Source organism: Salmo salar, chromosome ssa09, assembly GCF_905237065.1.
Source record: "Salmo salar chromosome ssa09, Ssal_v3.1, whole genome shotgun sequence".
In the NCBI taxonomy this organism is placed as follows: domain Eukaryota; kingdom Metazoa; phylum Chordata; class Actinopteri; order Salmoniformes; family Salmonidae; genus Salmo; species Salmo salar.
In genome coordinates this window covers 38,132,861-38,151,243 of record NC_059450.1, presented here as the reverse complement: position 1 = coordinate 38,151,243, position 18,383 = coordinate 38,132,861, and the positions used below count along the sequence as shown (strand labels likewise).

The 18,383-nt window shown below is 45.1% G+C and overlaps 1 protein-coding gene across 4 annotated transcripts in view; it reads right to left on the bottom strand.

The window, feature by feature from the left end:
- Positions 1 to 2,625: 2,625 nt before the first annotated feature.
- Positions 2,626 to 18,383, bottom strand: part of LOC106611291 (pleckstrin homology domain-containing family H member 1) — a 67,189-nt gene continuing 51,431 nt past the window's right edge. For 3 of the 4 annotated variants that reach the window (XM_045723626.1, XM_045723628.1, XM_045723627.1), the window contains 15 exons: positions 18,200 to 18,379; positions 17,972 to 18,040; positions 17,279 to 17,390; positions 16,737 to 16,849; positions 13,606 to 13,782; positions 12,775 to 12,872; positions 12,209 to 12,386; positions 11,008 to 11,163; positions 10,716 to 10,813; positions 10,481 to 10,622; positions 10,035 to 10,180; positions 9,731 to 9,860; positions 9,320 to 9,403; positions 7,152 to 7,298; positions 2,626 to 5,429 (listed from right to left, as the gene is read on the bottom strand). In XM_045723626.1, coding sequence (XP_045579582.1) covers positions 5,220 to 5,429; positions 7,152 to 7,298; positions 9,320 to 9,403; positions 9,731 to 9,860; positions 10,035 to 10,180; positions 10,481 to 10,622; positions 10,716 to 10,813; positions 11,008 to 11,163; positions 12,209 to 12,386; positions 12,775 to 12,872; positions 13,606 to 13,782; positions 16,737 to 16,849; positions 17,279 to 17,390; positions 17,972 to 18,040; positions 18,200 to 18,379 — 2,040 coding nt within the window. In that variant the 3' untranslated portion in view covers positions 2,626 to 5,219. The remainder of the gene's footprint in view (positions 5,430 to 7,151; positions 7,299 to 9,319; positions 9,404 to 9,730; positions 9,861 to 10,034; positions 10,181 to 10,480; positions 10,623 to 10,715; positions 10,814 to 11,007; positions 11,164 to 12,208; positions 12,387 to 12,774; positions 12,873 to 13,605; positions 13,783 to 16,736; positions 16,850 to 17,278; positions 17,391 to 17,971; positions 18,041 to 18,199; positions 18,380 to 18,383) is intronic. The other variant, XM_045723629.1, reaches the window with a different exon arrangement.

The window sequence follows — 18,383 nt, the reverse complement described above, 5'->3', positions numbered from 1 at the left end:
TTGACTGGCGGGCAGCTCTGGTGACTGTTGACTGGCGAGGCTGGGCTGACACACTAGACTCCTGATGCGTGGGGCTGGTATTGGACGTGCCAGCCTGGAGACACGCACCTCCATGCTAGTGCGTCTAGCGGGAAACACCGGACCGAAAGGGCGCGCTGGCGGTCTTGATTGCAGGGTTGGCATCACCCCTTCCGGCTCGATGCTCACCTTGCCCTGGCACCTGCGGGGCGCTGGTACTGGGCGAACTGGGCTGTGCGTCCGTATAGGTGAGATGGTGCGTACCTCAGCGTAACATGGCGCCCTCCACCTCATATGCACCTCCCTGTAGTCACGGGTAGCTGGCTTACGGCTCTTCCCTGGCCTGGCCAAGCTACCCGTGTGCCCCCCCAAAAAACATTATTGGGGGTGCCTCTCGCGCTCGTTGCGCTCTCTCTCCTCGTAATAGCGCCTCTCCGCTCTCGCCGCTTCAATCTCCCACTGCGGGAGGCGATAATCCCCAGCCTGAGTCCATGGTCCCGCTCCGTCCAGGATCTGTTCCCAAGTCCATTCCTCCTTTTTTCTCTCCAGTGGCTTCCTCCTCTTTTGCTGCTTGGTCCTTTGGTGGGTGGTTCTGTAACGACTGTCTTCATAAATGGACCAAGGCGCAGCAGGTATGTGAATACTCATCTTTAATTAAAATTAAGGAGTAAAGCATCCACTTAATAACACAAAAAGGTGACAACAGTGACAGTTCTGCAGGCTATAAACGCAGTGCAAAAACAACCACCCACAAACCCCAGTGACAAACATACTCCTACATATATGAGTCCCAATCAGGAACAACGATCCCCAGCTGTTCCTGATCAGGAGTCACAAGACACACAGAACATTCAAACACACACACAAGACTGCCACGTCCTGACCTCCAAACTACTACAACAGCTCCATCTGCTGGTCAGGACGTGACAACATTAATATTTTTGGCCAAATAGCAGCCTGCTGTCAGAGTGCCTGCACTCACAAACTGCATTTACAAAATTAATGCAATGTAGCTTAACCTAGAAATTACTACAGAGCAGGGATGGGGACTAAATTCCCAAACGTTTTTTTAATTTTTTAAATGAACTCAGTCTGGGTCCCAATTTACTGTTGAGATTTAGAATAGGAGAATACACAAGGTGCAATTTCGAAATTTGGTTGTGCATCAGCAGTTTTCTGTTATATCAGTGACTGACACTCACTCAATTAGCCCATGTCAGCTAAACATTTTTAGATTGGTAAATTAGTATAGCAAGCTGTCTAAACTGCTAGTAGCCTAATCATTGTCATATAACTGACCAGGGCCCCCATTGATTTTGTTAGTTGCTTTCTCTCAGATATGATACTACCAAAAGGCTAGGGCTCTGACTGCATGTGTGGGTATGGATGTGGGTACACAGACCCACAAGCCACTGCGACCTCTCATGATGAGTTCAGATTTTTTGTGGAGCCCACCGCCATCAAAGTTGCCCATCCCTGCTTTAGAGGCAACAAACAATGCAACATACTTAAAAAAAAATCTTTGTGGGTCCTGAAGTCCACATTTTAAAAGAAATTGTCTGACTGTCTTTGGTAACGTTAGAGAGTTTCCATGGAAATGGCGGGCTACCTTCACAGGGCTCATGGTCACAGACTAAATGAAGGCCCCAGGCTACTGTGTTTTTGTTCTAGTGCTCTCGCTCAACCTCTTACCAACTTTCTGCTCCAAAGTAGGCTTACACTTGTTGACCTACTGACTTTTCCAAAAATCACCAGCTCACCTACTTCCTGCTTTTTTAAATAGGCATGCAGTTAAACAGATAAATTCACCAAGGGACATCACTTATTTATGTTGTGCTGTAATTTGCGAGTTGGAGAGCTTCAAAAACTTCATTTGAATTCACATCAAGCTAAAGCCGTTATTTAACATCTCAGAAGGCTAAAATAGAGAAACATAAGCAATGTTAAGAAATGGAACGTCAAACAAGCCATGCTACCCCTCTCTTCAACATTTGTCCTGAAGAGCAACTGTAGGGCCTAGGGCAGGGGTAGGCAACCCTGGTCCTTTTGTTGGGGATTTAACTGGCCTGGAAGACAAGGTGTGTTGAATTTAGGCAATCACTGAACTGATCAATTAGTTCAGTTGGTCAGGTGTAGTGCCTAGTTGGAACAACATCCTGCAGGACCTGTGGTACTCCAGGAACAGGGTTGTCTAACCCTGCCCTAGGGCCTATGATGCACAACAAGTTAGCAGAGTTTCCAACAATGAGTATTTTTGTTTATAATAGAGTAACTACAACAACAGTTTTTGAGAAATCATTAAAAAAAGAAAAGATTTATAGCAATACTGTTGGCAGGAAAATATCATTACCACTTTGATCTGTTTTGATGAAGCAAGTCAGAGCAACTAGCATCCTAGCTACCAAACCCCCCCTCCCCCCTACATCAGACGCACAACGCATAGCCTACCTGACATCACACTGGTACATTTGCCAAAGTCTGGGGATAGTTTGTGTGTAAAAAATATAACGAGAGAAAGGAACAAGCATATTGTAAGAGCTTTAGTATTCACCAGAATTTTGAGCGTAAATGTTTATAGGTCAAAGCCATGCCAAATACTCTTCTGTATATAATGCACTTTTTTTTATTTCATTTTAAAACACAACATTTCATAACAGCTAAGCACATCGTCTCTAATCTGTTTCATTGAGCTAACATCCCTATTTCACAATTCTACAGCTTTCATACAGCATTCATACAGCTTTCATACAGCGTAAAACTGTCAAGTTCAATTATTCAGCTACTTGAGACAAACAAAGTCAAGGCCATTTTGAACATTTCAGTTCAACATTTAACAGTTCTGCCAACCAATTTTCAGCATACAAAAAAGCCACAAAATACCAGGAAATTAAATAAATAACACAAAAATGACCAAGACAGTGGTTTCATCCAAAACAATTCAAGTCACTAATAACATTTGAATAGCTCTAATCATACCAGTCCACTCTTATGTGGCTGGACCTCTCCATTCAGTCCTACCTGGCTGAATTAACAGTACCTTCCACCCTGTTGTCAACAAGGCTGGATCTCTCCATTTAAAATCATTCCTACCTGGCTGAATTAACAGTACCTTCCACCCTGTTGTCAACAAGGCTGGAGGTCAATTCCATTTCAATTCAGTCAATTCTAGAAGTAAACTGATATTCCCATTTCAAATTCTCTAATTGAAAGGCAATGTTGAAAACTGGATTTGGAATTAACATTGCAATTTCAGTGTAATTGAATTGAAATGGAATTGATCCCAACCCTGGTTGTCAAGGCAGGTAGTAAGTGGAGGAGTAGAAACATGCCACCAAATGAGTTGATACATCTCAGACTAAGCCTCATTCAGCGGACAGACACATTGTATTCCATCTCTATTCTTCTCTATCAGCTTAAAAAAGATTGTTACTCTGTACTTCACAATAAAAGTATGTGGTCAAAATTGTTATAAAACATTACTTGGTCAGAATGTTACCATCATCAGTTGTACCATAAGTCATAGTGCCTTGCCTCCCACTGGGCACAGACATCAGTTCAACGTCTAGTTTTGATTGACATTTGGGTGAGTTGTCAACTAACGTGAATTCAACGTGATATCGCCCAAAAATGTAACTTGTCATTTGATTTAGGTTAAAAGTTGATGACTTTTTCCAAATCCAATTAGTTTCCCATGCCAGTTCAATGTCATCACATAGATTTTATGGGTTTAAAATGTAGTGGAAACATTGACTAAACCAGTTTTTACCCAGTGGGCTGTTCCTCCCCAGGCCCTGGCCTGCTGTGATCTAGAAGTCAGACCTGTTGTGCAATTGCTTGATGAAAAATTCAAGTACAATTTGATGTCTGAATATAAGTATTTTATACTGGTTTAATGCATTGTCTTCCGTCAGATAGCGTCATTCTAACGTGACGGCGTCTCCAGAAGCCAGTCAGGAGAAGGTAGTGAGCAACAACTAGTGCTCTGTAGTCGAATAGATTCCCTCAGAAACCGGTTAGCGCCACTTCAAGCCTCCATCGTTTAAGGAATACGTAAATCTTCCTAGGTACCAAAGAGCCAGAATAAATCAATAGTCTTTCCTTGTTTAACAGCTTTTTTCCCTTTAAAAAAGACAGAGGGTATGTGAAATGGCACCCTATTCCTCATGGGCCCTAGTCAAAAGTAGTGCACTATATAAGGAAAAGGGAACCATTTGGTATGCAGAGTATCTGGAATAGACGAGTGGCAGGGAAGAGTTGAGGCTGTGTGAATAACAGCCAGACAGCCAAGGTCAAGAAGTAGGGTGTGTATTGGTCCCTTTTCAAGGCTCAATTGTTTTTCAAATAGTCCTCAAACATGAGCATATTTCTCCTAAATTAAGCACTGACTAAAACGCAAACATTTGAAGAGCGGCATCTTCATATAAAGTGAACCATTTCCCATTTCTTCACAGTTACATTTTTTTTCTTCTCAGAAATGAAACATCCTGTGTATATGGAGCAGAATCCACTTCAGGCTAGAGGGGATGAGGATAACATAGAAGAACCACAGCTATTTTCAGTGATGTAACATATGTGGAGCAATGTCCTCTTTACCACAACAGCCTGTAGTAGTTTCTCAGTCCTGGGTCATGTCCAGTAGGGTACACCATAGCAAAAATGTTTTGAAATGGAAAACAAACATTTATTATTGGACCAGGTTGTCACGACTTCCGCCGAAGTCGGTCCCTCTCCTTGTTCGGGCGGCGCTCGGCGGTCGACGTCGCCGGTCTTCTAGACATCATCGATCCACTTTTCATTTTCCTTTTGTTTTGTCTTGTCTTCCCACACACCTGGTCTCAATTCCCTCATTACATGTTGTGTATTTAACCCTCTGTTCCCCCCATGTCTTTGTGCGGAATTGTTTATTGTAAGTGCATGTGCACGTTTTCTCTGGTGCGCGACGGGTTTTGTACCCATTTGTTTGTTGTTCTGGTTTCCGGTGGTTTAATGAATAAAACTGCTCTGTTGATTACCCAGTTTAGCTCTCCTGCGCCTGACTTTCCTGCCGCCAGTTACGCACTCTCTTTCACAGGTCCAGGTATAGATTCTCCATGTTTTAGTCTGTTTTCTTCTTTAAGGAGCCTACTGGACACAACCGTCTTGTCCCGAAGATAAACTGGAGCAAGGGTGTTGATTGTTGCTGCTGTTGTTGTTTGATATATTCACAGTAGAGTGGGACCCTTGGTGGTGTAAGTCATGGAGGGGAAGTGTCTGCTGTCCAAGTTCCACATCTTTGCAGCCCCTGTCCCGGCCCCGCGGGGCCCCAGAGGGGAGATGGGTCCTGGGGACTGGTGCTGGGCTATAGGGGGGCCAGGGAGGCTGGGCGTCCAGTAGTTAATGTAGCTGGCCATCAACAGAGTCAACTCCAAGATCTGGGAGGAGAGGAGGGAGAGAGGAAGGGGCGGGGGGAGGAGGAGAGAAGGATGAAGGAGAAGAGAGAGAGAAGAGTGGAGGGGCGGGGGATAGGATGAGAGGAGGATGAAGGTGACGAGAGAGGACAGAAGGAGGGAAAGAAAGAGGAGTACACAGAGTAGGGAAGGGGAAATTGTTTTACCATTTGATATTATTGTATTTCATTAGCTCCTAGGGAGCTGGAGGCCCATTTGCTCACATTTTGAAGTTCAGTTTAAAGCCAATGAGAAAACCATAGAAATGACTTGATAGTGATCTGCCTGACATGAATACAGAGGGACCTTATTAGCACGTCCTACAGTAGTAATGTGACTCTATGCTTAGGCCGGGATTCAATCCAAAACAGATTAACGACTGGCGGCTCAAGCCAAAACCATCTTTTAAAGTCAATTTCAGTGCACAGGTAACTTATCTGCGTTTTTTTTAAATCCCTCCCTTAGGCTCCTTGGAGGCTGAACACATAAAATAGAGAATCAACCTGCTTTCTACATCAGCCCAAGGAAGCGGGTAACCTTCATATATATATATATATATATATATATATACACACACAGTGCATTCAGAAAGCATTCAGACCCCTTGACTATTTCCATGTGTTGTTACATTACAGCCTTATTATAAAATGGATTAAATAGTTTTTTTCTCTCATCAATCTATGCACAATACCCCATAATGACAAAGCAAAAACAGGTTTTGATTTTTTTGGGAAAATGTATAAAAATAAATGAAATGAGGGTAACCTTCCTATATACTCTCGGAGCTACACTGAACTGACAGGTGGACAGAGCCACATAGCAGGAGCTCACCCTTTACTCACCACCCTGGCTCCCTGATCTGCACAGTAAAATCCTACATCAACACCACCACCCACCCTTTACTCACCACCCTGGCTCCCTGATTTGCACAGTAAAATCCTACATCAACACCACCACCCACTCTTTACTCACCACCCTGGCTCCCTGATCTGCACAGTAAAATCCTACATCAACACCACCACCCACTCTTTACTCACCACCCTGGCTCCCTGATCTGCACAGTAAAATCCTACATCAACACCACCACCCACCCTTTACTCACCACCCTGGCTCCCTGATCTGCACAGTAAAATCCTACATCAACACCACCACCCACTCTTTACTTTTCAGTCTTTGGAAAATCCAGCCAAAGTAACTGTGTGACTTTAACTTAATCCGAGCGCTGACTGAAAGTTGGCAGAGCTGTTGTGGTCCGTGGTGATTATTATCCACTAATAGTTTTCACTGACCATTTGCACTTGGCCAGAGGTAAAGACCACCTACTTTAAACCTGCCTTACCCGTAGAAATATAATATATTACATTTCTATGGCCTTACCTTGGGTTTAGCCATAGAGAAGACTATAGAGACTTTACCTTGGGTTTAGCCATAGAGAAGACTATAGAGACTTTACCTTGGGTTTAGCCATAGAGAAGACTATACTTTAACTTGGGTTTAGCCATAGAGAAGACTATACTTTAACTTGGGTTTAGCTATAGAGAAGACTATACTTTAACTTGGGTTTAGCCATAGAGAAGACTATAGAGACTTTACCTTGGGTTTTGCCATAGAGAAGACTATAGAGACTTTACCTTGGGTTTTGCCATAGAGAAGACTATAGAGACTTTACCTTGGGTTTTGCCATAGAGAAGACTATAGAGACTTTACCTTGGGTTTGGGCAATGCGAAGACCAGTTTTTCCACACTCTTCTTCCCTCCACCCTGTTCTTTGGTCTGGCTCACTACCACCATCAGGTCGTCACGGCAACCGCCAAAGGTGATCACTGATTGGTAGGAGTAGGTGACCAGAGGGTGCTGTAAAGGAAAGGATTATTTATTTCAGTTGTTTAAAAGACCAAACTGTTCATTTCTGTTCACTTTTGGTTTGGTTCTGTTCAGTAGTGTCTGTATCATGTCTCTTCCTTTCTTATTAATATTTATTTTTTCATATTTGTTTTGGGGTTTTTTACACTCCAAAAACAAACTTGGACATACAAACAACAACTTACAGACAGACACAAACAAGGACTACGTCCCCTCTGCCCAGACCCGCATGCTCACACCTCCATCCCTAGTGCCTGCTCACACCTCCATCCCTGGTGCCTGCTCACACCTCCATCCCTGGTGCCTGCTCACACCTCCATCCCTGGTGCCTGCTCACACCTCCATCCCTAGTGCCTGCTCACACCTCCATCCCTGGTGCCTGGTCACACCTCCATCCCTGGTGCCTGGTCACACCTCCATCCCTGGTGCCTGGTCACACCTCCATCCCTAGTGCCTGGTCACACCTCCATCCCTAGTGCCTGGTCACACCTCCATCCCTAGTGCCTGGTCACACCTCCATCCCTAGTGCCTGGTCACCCCTCCATCCCTAGTGCCTGCTCACACCTCCATCCCTGGTGCCTGGTCACACCTCCATCCCTAGTGCCTGCATTATTGTTTGCCACTTGGCCTTAAATTGTACCAATTCGTTTCTCGATCGCCCATGCTATTTCAATAAAAAAGCTGATTTTTCCATTGTGTTAATGATGGCGGATTGATTGACTTCCAAGTTTTTAGTATACGTTTTTTCAAGATGAGTGATGAGAAGAGAATTGTCCAGCCCATTGTGTATCTCACGACACCCCCATATGCCATGTCTGAAAATGTCCAGACAGACTGATTAAAAGTGTATTTACATTGTAATATTCTGACAGCCAACTTTCTAGCTCCACCCACAACCTCTGGTCTTCGTAGCGTTCCCAGAAAGCATGGATTATTGAATCATTATTAGTTTTACACTTCAGACATGACTCTGTCGTTGTGTTGTCGAATTTGTGAATTTTGTCTCTTGTATAATACATTCTACATGTCATCTCTCTTCCTGATACAGGCCACAAGATCCTTGATTTGGAAATGTGTTTCTTGTTATTGTTTTCTCAAAGGCAAATTCAGCAAGAAGCAATGTAGCAGCATAACATTATTTCTGCTGCTTTATTTTGAATGTCCCTAAGAACTAGTGAATGTATTGGAGCATGAAAAGACGCCAAACCAGAAATGACTTGGAGGAATAAGGGTAAGATAATTATAGTGTTTTAGGTCTAACTTTGTTTATATCTCAGTCAGCGTTTGGATCTCTGGGTAGACCCAGACCTGGGTTCAAATACTATTTTAAATCTTTCAAATACATTAAGTGTTTGTTCTAGCCTGCCAGGAGTGCCAGATGGGCGGGATTGGCACTTTTTGATATTTTCTATTGTTTCCTTTAACCCAGGCAAGGTCAATCAAGTCCCGCTTAAGTATTTGAAATTATTTCAAATAGTATATGAACCCGGGTATGAGTATCAAATCAGAGGTTAGCGTTGGCCAGTTTCTGTTTCCCTGTGGGGATCTGGTGTTTCAAACGTTGTAGCAGAAAATCATTCCACACCAGTAGTTCAACAAGTCTCTGTCTCTGTGTCTTGGCCACAGCCACAATGGTAAAGACTTGTAAAAATAAATCCCAAACATTAAGTTTGAGTGCTCTGAATCAAATACTTTTTTAACCTGAAAAAAAAAGAGAATAACAAAACAATAAAAGTCTGGTTGGATTCTGAGAGGTTGCTGCCTTGGCTTTTATTTTGTTTTCATAATTAGTAATGAAATTGAAATATTCTATTCAGATATCTAGAGCTCACTTCTGATGGCAGTCCCTTGATCACTACTGAATCACTGAAATACGCCCTCTTCTGGACACATTTAGTACCAGTAATACCACTAATTAGTTGGATTTTAGGCCAGCATGGTATGAAACCTTGAACTATGGTAAATGCGCTAAGGAAGCAGACGTACAAACAGCTACCTAAACAGACACTTACCATGGTATAGTCAAGCACACACAGTCCATCCTCATTGACAGCTAGCCAGACCTGGGACTGCTCTACAGACGACGGGGGTAAAGGCTGCAGACAGAGACAGGGGAGAGGTATGGACTTTTGTAGACACACAGATAATACTAGATACAGGTATATCTGCATTAACATAGGTTTCTATTGGAATGGGGCTCTGCTCTGAGTAAATACTGAAATAGTAGGCCTTTCAAAAGGAAAGAGGACCACAACATCTATTTGATTATAGAGATATCTTCCAAGTCGCTGGAGACACCGAACTCAGATTCAGCTAAAGCTGTAAACATACAGCACACATACACTCTATACGGGACACTTCTGGTAGAATACAGATTCAGGAAAGCTGGAATGTTTTTTCAGTCTTGTTCCATTCCCACTAACCTTAGCATGGAAGAGCTTGGCACCGAACAACGGCCACTTCCTAGCAACGGTCAGGTAGATTCTGACACACTCTGAGGCACTGCAGCCGCGCAGGACTGACCACTTAGTGGCCAGACGCTCCGATAGATCTCTGACGGGTGAAAGAGGATCAATTATTAATTTGTAAGTAGTTTATAACTCATTATTGAATAAATAACAGGAAAGTAAATTCAGCTCCCTTTTTGTCAAGTGTGTGTGTGTGTGTGCGTGCGTGCATGTGTGTGTGCGTGCGTGCGTGCATGGGTGTATGTGTTTCCAGTATTACCTGAGCTGGTCCATGCTGCAGTCTTGTTTGTAGTGCTTGGGGTAGAAGCGTCCCAGGGCCTGTAGGAGGATTTGTTGGCTTTTGGGCTGAGGAGAGCTGCAGCTAGCAGAGGGGGGGGCTGGACGGTCCAGATCCCCATGTTCCACCTGGGGAGGGAGGCTCATTTTAACTATTTGTTTTATTATACAGTTTTCTATTTGTAGTCATTTTTGTCTGACAATTTTAAAAACACACGTGTGCAAAAACAAAATAATAGAAAATTACACAATAAGGTGAAAGACCATTGTGGTCACAGACAAACCTTAACGTGCAGGTATATCATCTGCTGTTCACACAGCATAACCCAAGACACACACACCTGTACCCCTCATACTGCCCCCGTCAGTCCCCTCCATTCTACCTGTAGTACCCATAATGCCCCTCTCCTCTCCAAAACCACTACCCACCTGTGCCATGAGAGCAGCCACCTCCAGAGCCAGCTCCTTGTTGACAGGGAAGTGTCCCTGGTGGACCTCATCATTCACCTGGTAGGCCAGCAGGAGGCGCTCACGCTCTGTCTCTCCTTTAGCCTGGGCCCGGAAACACAACCTACACAACAGACAGCACACTGGTCAACGCATGATGTCAGCAGCTGGTCTTCATCTCTATGGATGGAGTCAACTAAAACAAGGTCAAGCCTACCTGCTCTTGTACATCAGACGGACAATGCGTGTGCCCTCGTATTTCCCAGGATGCAGTTCCTTCAGGGCCTGTTCCCACTTGGAGATGACATCACAGATCTGTTGGCAGGGGTGAGAGGTCAATCAGTTAACAGGCAGACCCTGGTCCCTTGTACATTATTCCCTAATCCATGTTCTGATTCCACTCTACCCCTCTGTTTACTGTCTTCTACTTAGTCACAGGCACTAACACGTGAGGTTGTGTGTGCTGCATGGTCGGCTACAGTCATGAGCGAGTGTTGGTCCACACGTACTTTGACGCTGGGCTGCAGGCAGTGTTCCAGGTCTCTCCCTGAGGGGTCGTCAGTGAAGAGAGCGAAGCCTGACAGGTGAGGTTTCCTCATGCCCACTCTCTGGGTCAGGGTGCTCAGGAACTCTTCTACTGTGGTGGAGCCATCAAATCCTACCACCTAAAGGACAGGATGGGGGTCACTGAGACATGGCATGAATGACAAGTTTGTGTGACTGTGTGTGACTCTGTGGTTGTGTGTGTGTTTGTGTGCATGCGGATGTGTGATTGTGTGGGTGGAGGAACTATTGAACCCCACCACCTAGGAGACAGGACTGGACAGGAGGGCTCACTGAAGAAAGATTACTGAAATGTGTCTGTGTTACCTGGTAGGTGAGGGTCTGTGTTACTTGGTAGGTGAGTGTGTCTGTGTTACCTGGTAGGTGAGTTTGTCTGTGTTACCTGGTATGTGAGGGTCTGTGTTACTTGGTAGGTGAGTGTGTCTGTGTTACCTGGTAGGTGAGTTTGTCTGTGTTACCTGGTAGGTTAGTGTGTCTGTGTTACCTGGTAGGTTAGTGTGTCTGTGTTACCTGGTAGGTTAGTGTGTCTGTGTTACTTGGTAGGTGTGTGTCTGTGTTACCTGGCAGGTGAGTTTGTCTGTGTTACCTGGTAGGTAAGTGTGTCTGTGTTACTTGGTAGGTGAGTTTGTCTGTGTTACCTGGTAGGTGAGTGTGTGTGGGTTAACTGGTAGGTGTGTGTCTGTGTTACCTGGAAGGTGAGTTTGTCTGTGTTACCTGGTAGGTTAGTGTGTCTGTGTTACCTGGTAGGTTAGTGTGTCTGTGTTACCTGGTAGATGAGTGTGTGTGGGTTACCTGGTAGATTAGTGTGTGTGGGTTACCTGGTAGGTGTGTGTCTGTTACTTGGTAGGTTAGTGTGTCTGTTACCTGGTAGGTTAGTGTGTCTGTGTTACCTGGTAGGTTAGTGTGTCTGTGTTACCTGGTAGGTTAGTGTGTCTGTGTTACCTGGTAGGTGAGTTTGTCTGTGTTACCTGGTAGGTGAGTTTGTCTGTGTTACCTGGTAGGTGAGTTTGTCTGTGTTACCTGGTAGGTGAGTTTGTCTGTGTTACCTGGTAGGTGAGTGTGTGTGTGTTACCTGGAAAGTGTGTGTCTGTGTTACCTGGAAGGTGAGTTTGTCTGTGTTACCTGGTAGGTGTGTGTCTGTGTTACCTGGTAGGTGATGTTCTTGAAGTGGACAGGGATGCTGAAGGGTAGTGAGTGGTGGTAAGGGTTCCTCAGCAGGATAGACAGGACCTCCATACGTGATGGTTTGGCCTCTCTCTCTCCATTCTGCAGGGTACGCTCTACAGACCTCTGACAGTACACTGCATACTTCCCCACCTCACTCCTACACACATGGAGACAGAGATGCAGAGAGATAGAGTGTGACAGACAGACAGACAGACAGACAGACAGACAGACAGACAGACAGACAGACAGACAGACAGACAGACAGACAGACAGACAGACAGACAGACAGACAGACAGACAGACAGACAGACAGACAGTGTGTGAGAGAGAGAGAGAGAGAGCGAGAGAGATGCAGAGAGAGAGCGAGAGAGATGCAGAGAGACAGAGTGAGAGAGCGAAAGAGAAAGAGTGAGAGAGATGCAGAGAGAGAGTGAGTGAGACAGAGATGCAGCGAGACAGGGAGAGAGGGAGAGAGGGAGAGAGAGGTCATCATTGTGAAGGTTTGATGTTTTCTGCTCAGGAAAGTAAGGATGGTGTGTGTGTACCTGGGGTCTGCATGACGCTGCAGATACTGTCTGAGGTACCACAGGAAGTGTTGCTGAGGCAGAAAGAGAGCCACACACACAGCCAACAGCTGCCAGCACTGAGGAGAGGACAGACAGACATACAGACAGACAGACAGGCAGATCACTACAATGTAAACAATACCTGAGAAAAAAACTAGCTATGACAGGTAACACAACATCCCTAGATACAAAGTGATAAGTGGGAGGAATAAGCAATTATGTTGAACCTCCCTCTTTGCTTCTGAAAGACCAGCTGTTATTGTAGTCATATTACTCATACCTATTGCATCCTCTCAGAAGTGACTAGGGGGTAGGGACTAGGGGGTAATTTGAGCTTCAGGGCCAGGCTTATGCCGACATGAGTGAGGGAGGAGTTGTGGTGTGTAACGTACCTGAGTGAGAGAGGAGTTGAGGTGTGTAACGTACCTGAGTGAGGGAGGAGTTGTGGTGTGTAACGTACCTGAGTGAGGGAGGAGTTGTGTGGTGTGTAACGTACCTGAGTGAGGGAGGAGTTGTGTGGTGTGTAACGTACCTGAGTGAGAGAGGAGTTGTGGTGTGTAACGTACCTGAGTGAGAGAGGAGTTGAGGTGTGTAACGTACCTGAGTGAGGGAGGAGTTGTGGTGTGTAACGTACCTGTGTGAGGGAGGAGTTGTGTGGTGTGTAACGTACCTGAGTGAGGGAGGAGTTGTGTGGTGTGTAACGTACCTGAGTGAGGGAGGAGTTGTGTGGTGTGTAACGTACCTGAGTGAGGGAGGAGTTGTGGTGTGTAACGTACCTGAGTGAGGGAGGAGTTGTGGTGTGTAACGTACCTGAGTGAGAGAGGAGTTGTGTGGTGTGCGGCGGTTGGTCTGTTTAATCAGCTGACAGTACATCTCGTTCTGGAGCTCTGGGTGCGTCAGACACACCTGCAATGCATTCTGGGCCAGGGACATGTGGTAGTCAATGGAGGGAGACTCCACCAGTACGTTGATGAACAGCTGACAGGACTGAAGAAAGGAAGGATGAAAGAGGGATGAGGGTTTTACCTGCAATGATCGTGATATATGTTGAGAAACAATAGAAGCAGCATGTTCATGGGGATCAGTTTAAGCAAGGGGCAGATGACTAGTCTTGATCACATGATCACTAGTCTTAATCACTAGTCTTGATCACATAATCACTAGTCTTGATCACATAATCACTAGTCTTGATCACATAATCACTAGTCTTGGTCACATAATCACTAGTCTTGGTCACATAATCACTAGTCTTGGTCACATAATCACTAGTCTTGATCACATAATCACTAGTCTTGATCACATGATCACTAGTCTTGATCACATGATCACTAGTCTTGGTCACATGATCACTAGTCTTGGTCACATGATCACTAGTCTTGATCACATGATCACTAGTCTTGGTCACATGATCACTAGTCTTGGTCACATAATCACTAGTCTTGGTCACATAATCACTAGTCTTGGTCACATAATCACTAGTCTTGGTCACATAATCACTAGTCTTGGTCACATAATCACTAGTCTTGATCACATAATCACTAGTCTTGATCACATAATCACTAGTCTTGATCACATAATCACTAGTCTTGATCACATAATCACTAGTCTTGATCACATAATCACTAGTCTTGATCACATGATCACTAGTCTTGATCACATGATCACTAGTCTAGTCTTGATCACATGATCACTAGTCTAGTCTTGATCACATAATCACTAGTCTTAATCACATAATCACTAGTCTTAATCACATAATCACTAGTCTTAATCACATAATCACTAGTCTTAATCACATAATCACTAGTCTTAATCACATAATCACTAGTCTTGGTCACATAATCACTAGTCTTAATCACATAATCACTAGTCTTGGTCACATGATCACTAGTCTTGGTCACATGATCACTAGTCTTGATCACATGATCACTAGTCTTGATCACATGATGTCTAGTCTTGATCACATGATGTCTAGTCTTGGTCACATAATCACTAATCATGATCACTTTTGGGTGTGAGAAAAGCGCTCTAATTAAATCAATTATTATAATGAGTTGTTATTTCGGATGTATTTTGCGAAGGTTGACATGTAGATCAGTGGCTCTGTGCAGTCATACTGCAATGTAGTCTATCAATATTTTTTATTTCACCTTTATTTAACCAGGTAGGCAAGTTGAGAACAAGTTCTCATTTACAATTGCGACCTGGCCAAGATATAGCAAAGCAGTTCGACACATACAACAACATACAGTCAATAATACAGTAGAAAAATAAGTCTATATACAATGTGAGCAAATGAGGTGAGATAAGGGAGGTAAAGGCAAAAAAAAGGCCATGGTGGCAAAGTAAATACAATATAGCAAGTAAAACACTGGAATGGTAGATTTGTAGTGGAAGAAAGTGCAAAGTAGAAATATAAATAATGGGGTGCAAAGGAGCAAAATAAATAACTAAATAAATCCAGTAGGGGAAGAGGTAGTTGTTTAGACTACATTATAGAGCTGGGAATGGACAAGATTGATATTTTGCGTCCCCGTCTTTGACAAAGTAGGCACTGCTTATCAAAGGGTGCCATTGGCGCTCACCTAAAAAGCCCATATGCCAGTGGTTTAGAGAAATTGTCATTGTTTTTGGGCAGAATCATGTGTTTTTTTTGTGTTGATTCATGTGTTGGTCCGTTTGGCTGGGAAAACGCCACCCTCGTCAATCTGCTGCCATAGGCAACTAATGGGCGGCCCGGCCCTGCATGCACAAACTTGAATGTGTTTCCTACTTGGAAACACATTCCAAGTTTGACAGGTTCATCCAAGTCAGGAGGAAGCTGTAAAACTAGTCTGTCACTGCTTGAGGGGAACAGGAAAATGTTACTATGATCAAGGCTCTGTATGAATACTGTGTCATGACATCTTTCACTAACAGCTCTGTCACATCAGGGACTATACTTCAAAGAAGGGGAGGACAGAAGGAAAGGTGCATGTTCAAAATATTTCAACAGGAACAGAGACTTTAAAGGGTTGTGAGTGAGCTCTATTCATCTACATACTGTATGTAGCACCAATCAGACAAAAACAACCCAAAATATGGGGAAGAGGGAGAACTCACTAAAGCATAGAGAGAAGGGGAGGGGTGAGGTGGACTGGGAGGCCCAGTTGAAAAGAGAGGAACAGGATACATCAAGGTCAAGATCCATCCTCCTCCAGATCCACTTCATTACTCCCCATCCCATCCCATCCCTGTCCTTGTCTCACTCCCTGTCCCTGTCACACTCCCCATCCCATCCCATCCCTGTCCCTGTCACACTCCCCATCCCATCCCTGTCCTTGTCTCACTCCCTGTCCCTGTCACACTCCCCATCCCATCCCTGTCCTTGTCTCACTCCCTGTCCCTGTCACACTCCCCATCCCATCCCTGTCCTTGTCCCACTCCCTGTCAGACTCCCCATCCCATCCCTGTCCTTGTCTCACTCCCTGTCACACTCCCCATCCCATCCCTGTCCTTGTCTCACTCCCTGTCCACGTCCCACTCCCTATTCTTGTCCCATTCCCTGTCCCACTCCCCGCCCATGTCCCACTCCCTTCCCCTGTCCCAATCCCACTGTGCTGTCTGTCCCACTCCCTCCTCCACTATTACATCCACAGAGACTGTCTCTGACCCCCCAACAAGAACAAGGACTAGAGGAACGCTTAGCTTCAATCACAGGAGATAATCACACCCATTATCTCTCTTCCACACTTCTAATGAGCCTCCGAGGCTTTGATCTGTGAGTGGCGGTAGGGTAGAGGGGCATGGACCGCATCCAAGAGGAGAGGGGGGTTTGATGGACAGAAAAGGGGAAGCCCCTAACAGACAGACTGGGGGTCTCCGTCAGATCAGCAGACAGGAGAACAGAAAGACACAGGGATTTGAAAAAAGACAAAGGAAGAGTAAGTAATGAAAGGACCGACCTTGAAGAGTTTGAGGGCTTCAGTCTGCAGAGCTTCAGATGGTAGAGTGGTGAGAGCAGAGCGTAGGCCATCTTTACAGAAACATAGAGCCTCACTCCTCCACAACGCAGAGTCTGAGAGAAGACAGACAGACAGACAGACAGACAGACAGACAGACAGACAGACAGACAGACAGACAGACAGACAGACAGACAGACAGACAGACAGACAGACAGACAGACAGACAGACAGACAGACAGACAGACAGACACACACACCAGAAACAGCCTTACTTCAGCCCAGTCATAAACACTATCTGCAGATTGCAGACTGGATCAAGAGATTTCAGTAGTCTGTCCTGGTTAATGTAACATGAAAGAGCTGCTGACTGAATCTGAAACCTTATGTAATACAGTATAGCAGGTGTTAGACCAGTCTGTTAACCACTAGTCTATCTTCAAGGCACTCCTTGTCGCCTTGTTAGACATGAACCTTCTCAAGTAGTGTACTTGTCTTTGGTGTTGACAGACAGACAGACTGAGTTGAATGATTAGATGACTTACCTGGATCTCCCTCTACGTCTAGGAGGTTCCCGACCAGCTGCTCATACTCTGTGCCCACCTTGAAGCTGGCACTGCTGCCTGCTGCGACTGTCAGGTGGTACAGCCAGGTGTCCTGGACAGGAAGGATGGAGGAGATAATGGAAACAGGTAAGTGTCAATGTGTCTGTGGGTTGTAACTTACAATTATGGGAAATTAGGGGTGTTTGAATAAGTGTATTTTTAGAGTACTGTACATTCTCTTGCTTGGTACCTATGAGCATGTAGGTGAAGAGGTGTATAGGTAGTGTAGTTTTAGAGTACTGTTTGTTCTCTTGCTTGGTACCTATGAGCAGGTAGGTGAAGAGGTGTACAGTGTAGTTTTAGAGTGCTGTACCTTCTCTTGCTTCGTGCCTATGAGCAGGTAGGTAAAGGGGTGTATGGGTAGTGTAGTTTACGGGTGCTGTACCTTCTCTTGCTTCATGCCTATGAGCAGGTAGGTGAAGGGGTGTATGGGTAATGTAGTTTACGGGTGCTGTACCTTCTCTTGCAGCGAGGGGGTATATGGGTAGTGTAGTTTACGGGTGCTGTACCTTCCCTTGCTTGGTGCCTATGAGCAAGTAGGTGATGGGGTGTATGGGAAGTGTAGTTTAGAGGTGCTGTACCTTCTCTTGCAGTGAGGGGGTATATGGGTAGTGTAGTTTAGGGGTGCTGTACCTTCCCTTGCAGCGAGGGGGTATATGGGTAGTGTAGTTTACAGGTGCTGTACCTTCTCTTGCTTGGTACCTATGAGCAAGCAGGTGAAAGGGTGTATGGGTAGTGTAGTTTTAGAGTGCTGTACCTTCTCTTGCAGTGAGGGGGTATATGGGTAGTGTAGTTTAGGGGTGCTGTACCTTCTCTTGCAGTGAGGGGGTATATGGGTAGTGTAGTTTAGGGGTGCTGTACCTTCTCTTGCTTGGTGCCTATGAGCAGGTAGGTGGGGCTCTGCTCTCTGGGGTGGACCACTAGGGTACAGTGAGATGACAAGAAGCCACGCCCACCGGCCTCGTAGTCCTCGTCAGAGTCACATGACCTGTCCACCTCCTCCACCACCGCCTCACGCATCCGCAGCTGGCCTAGGGGGAGCTGA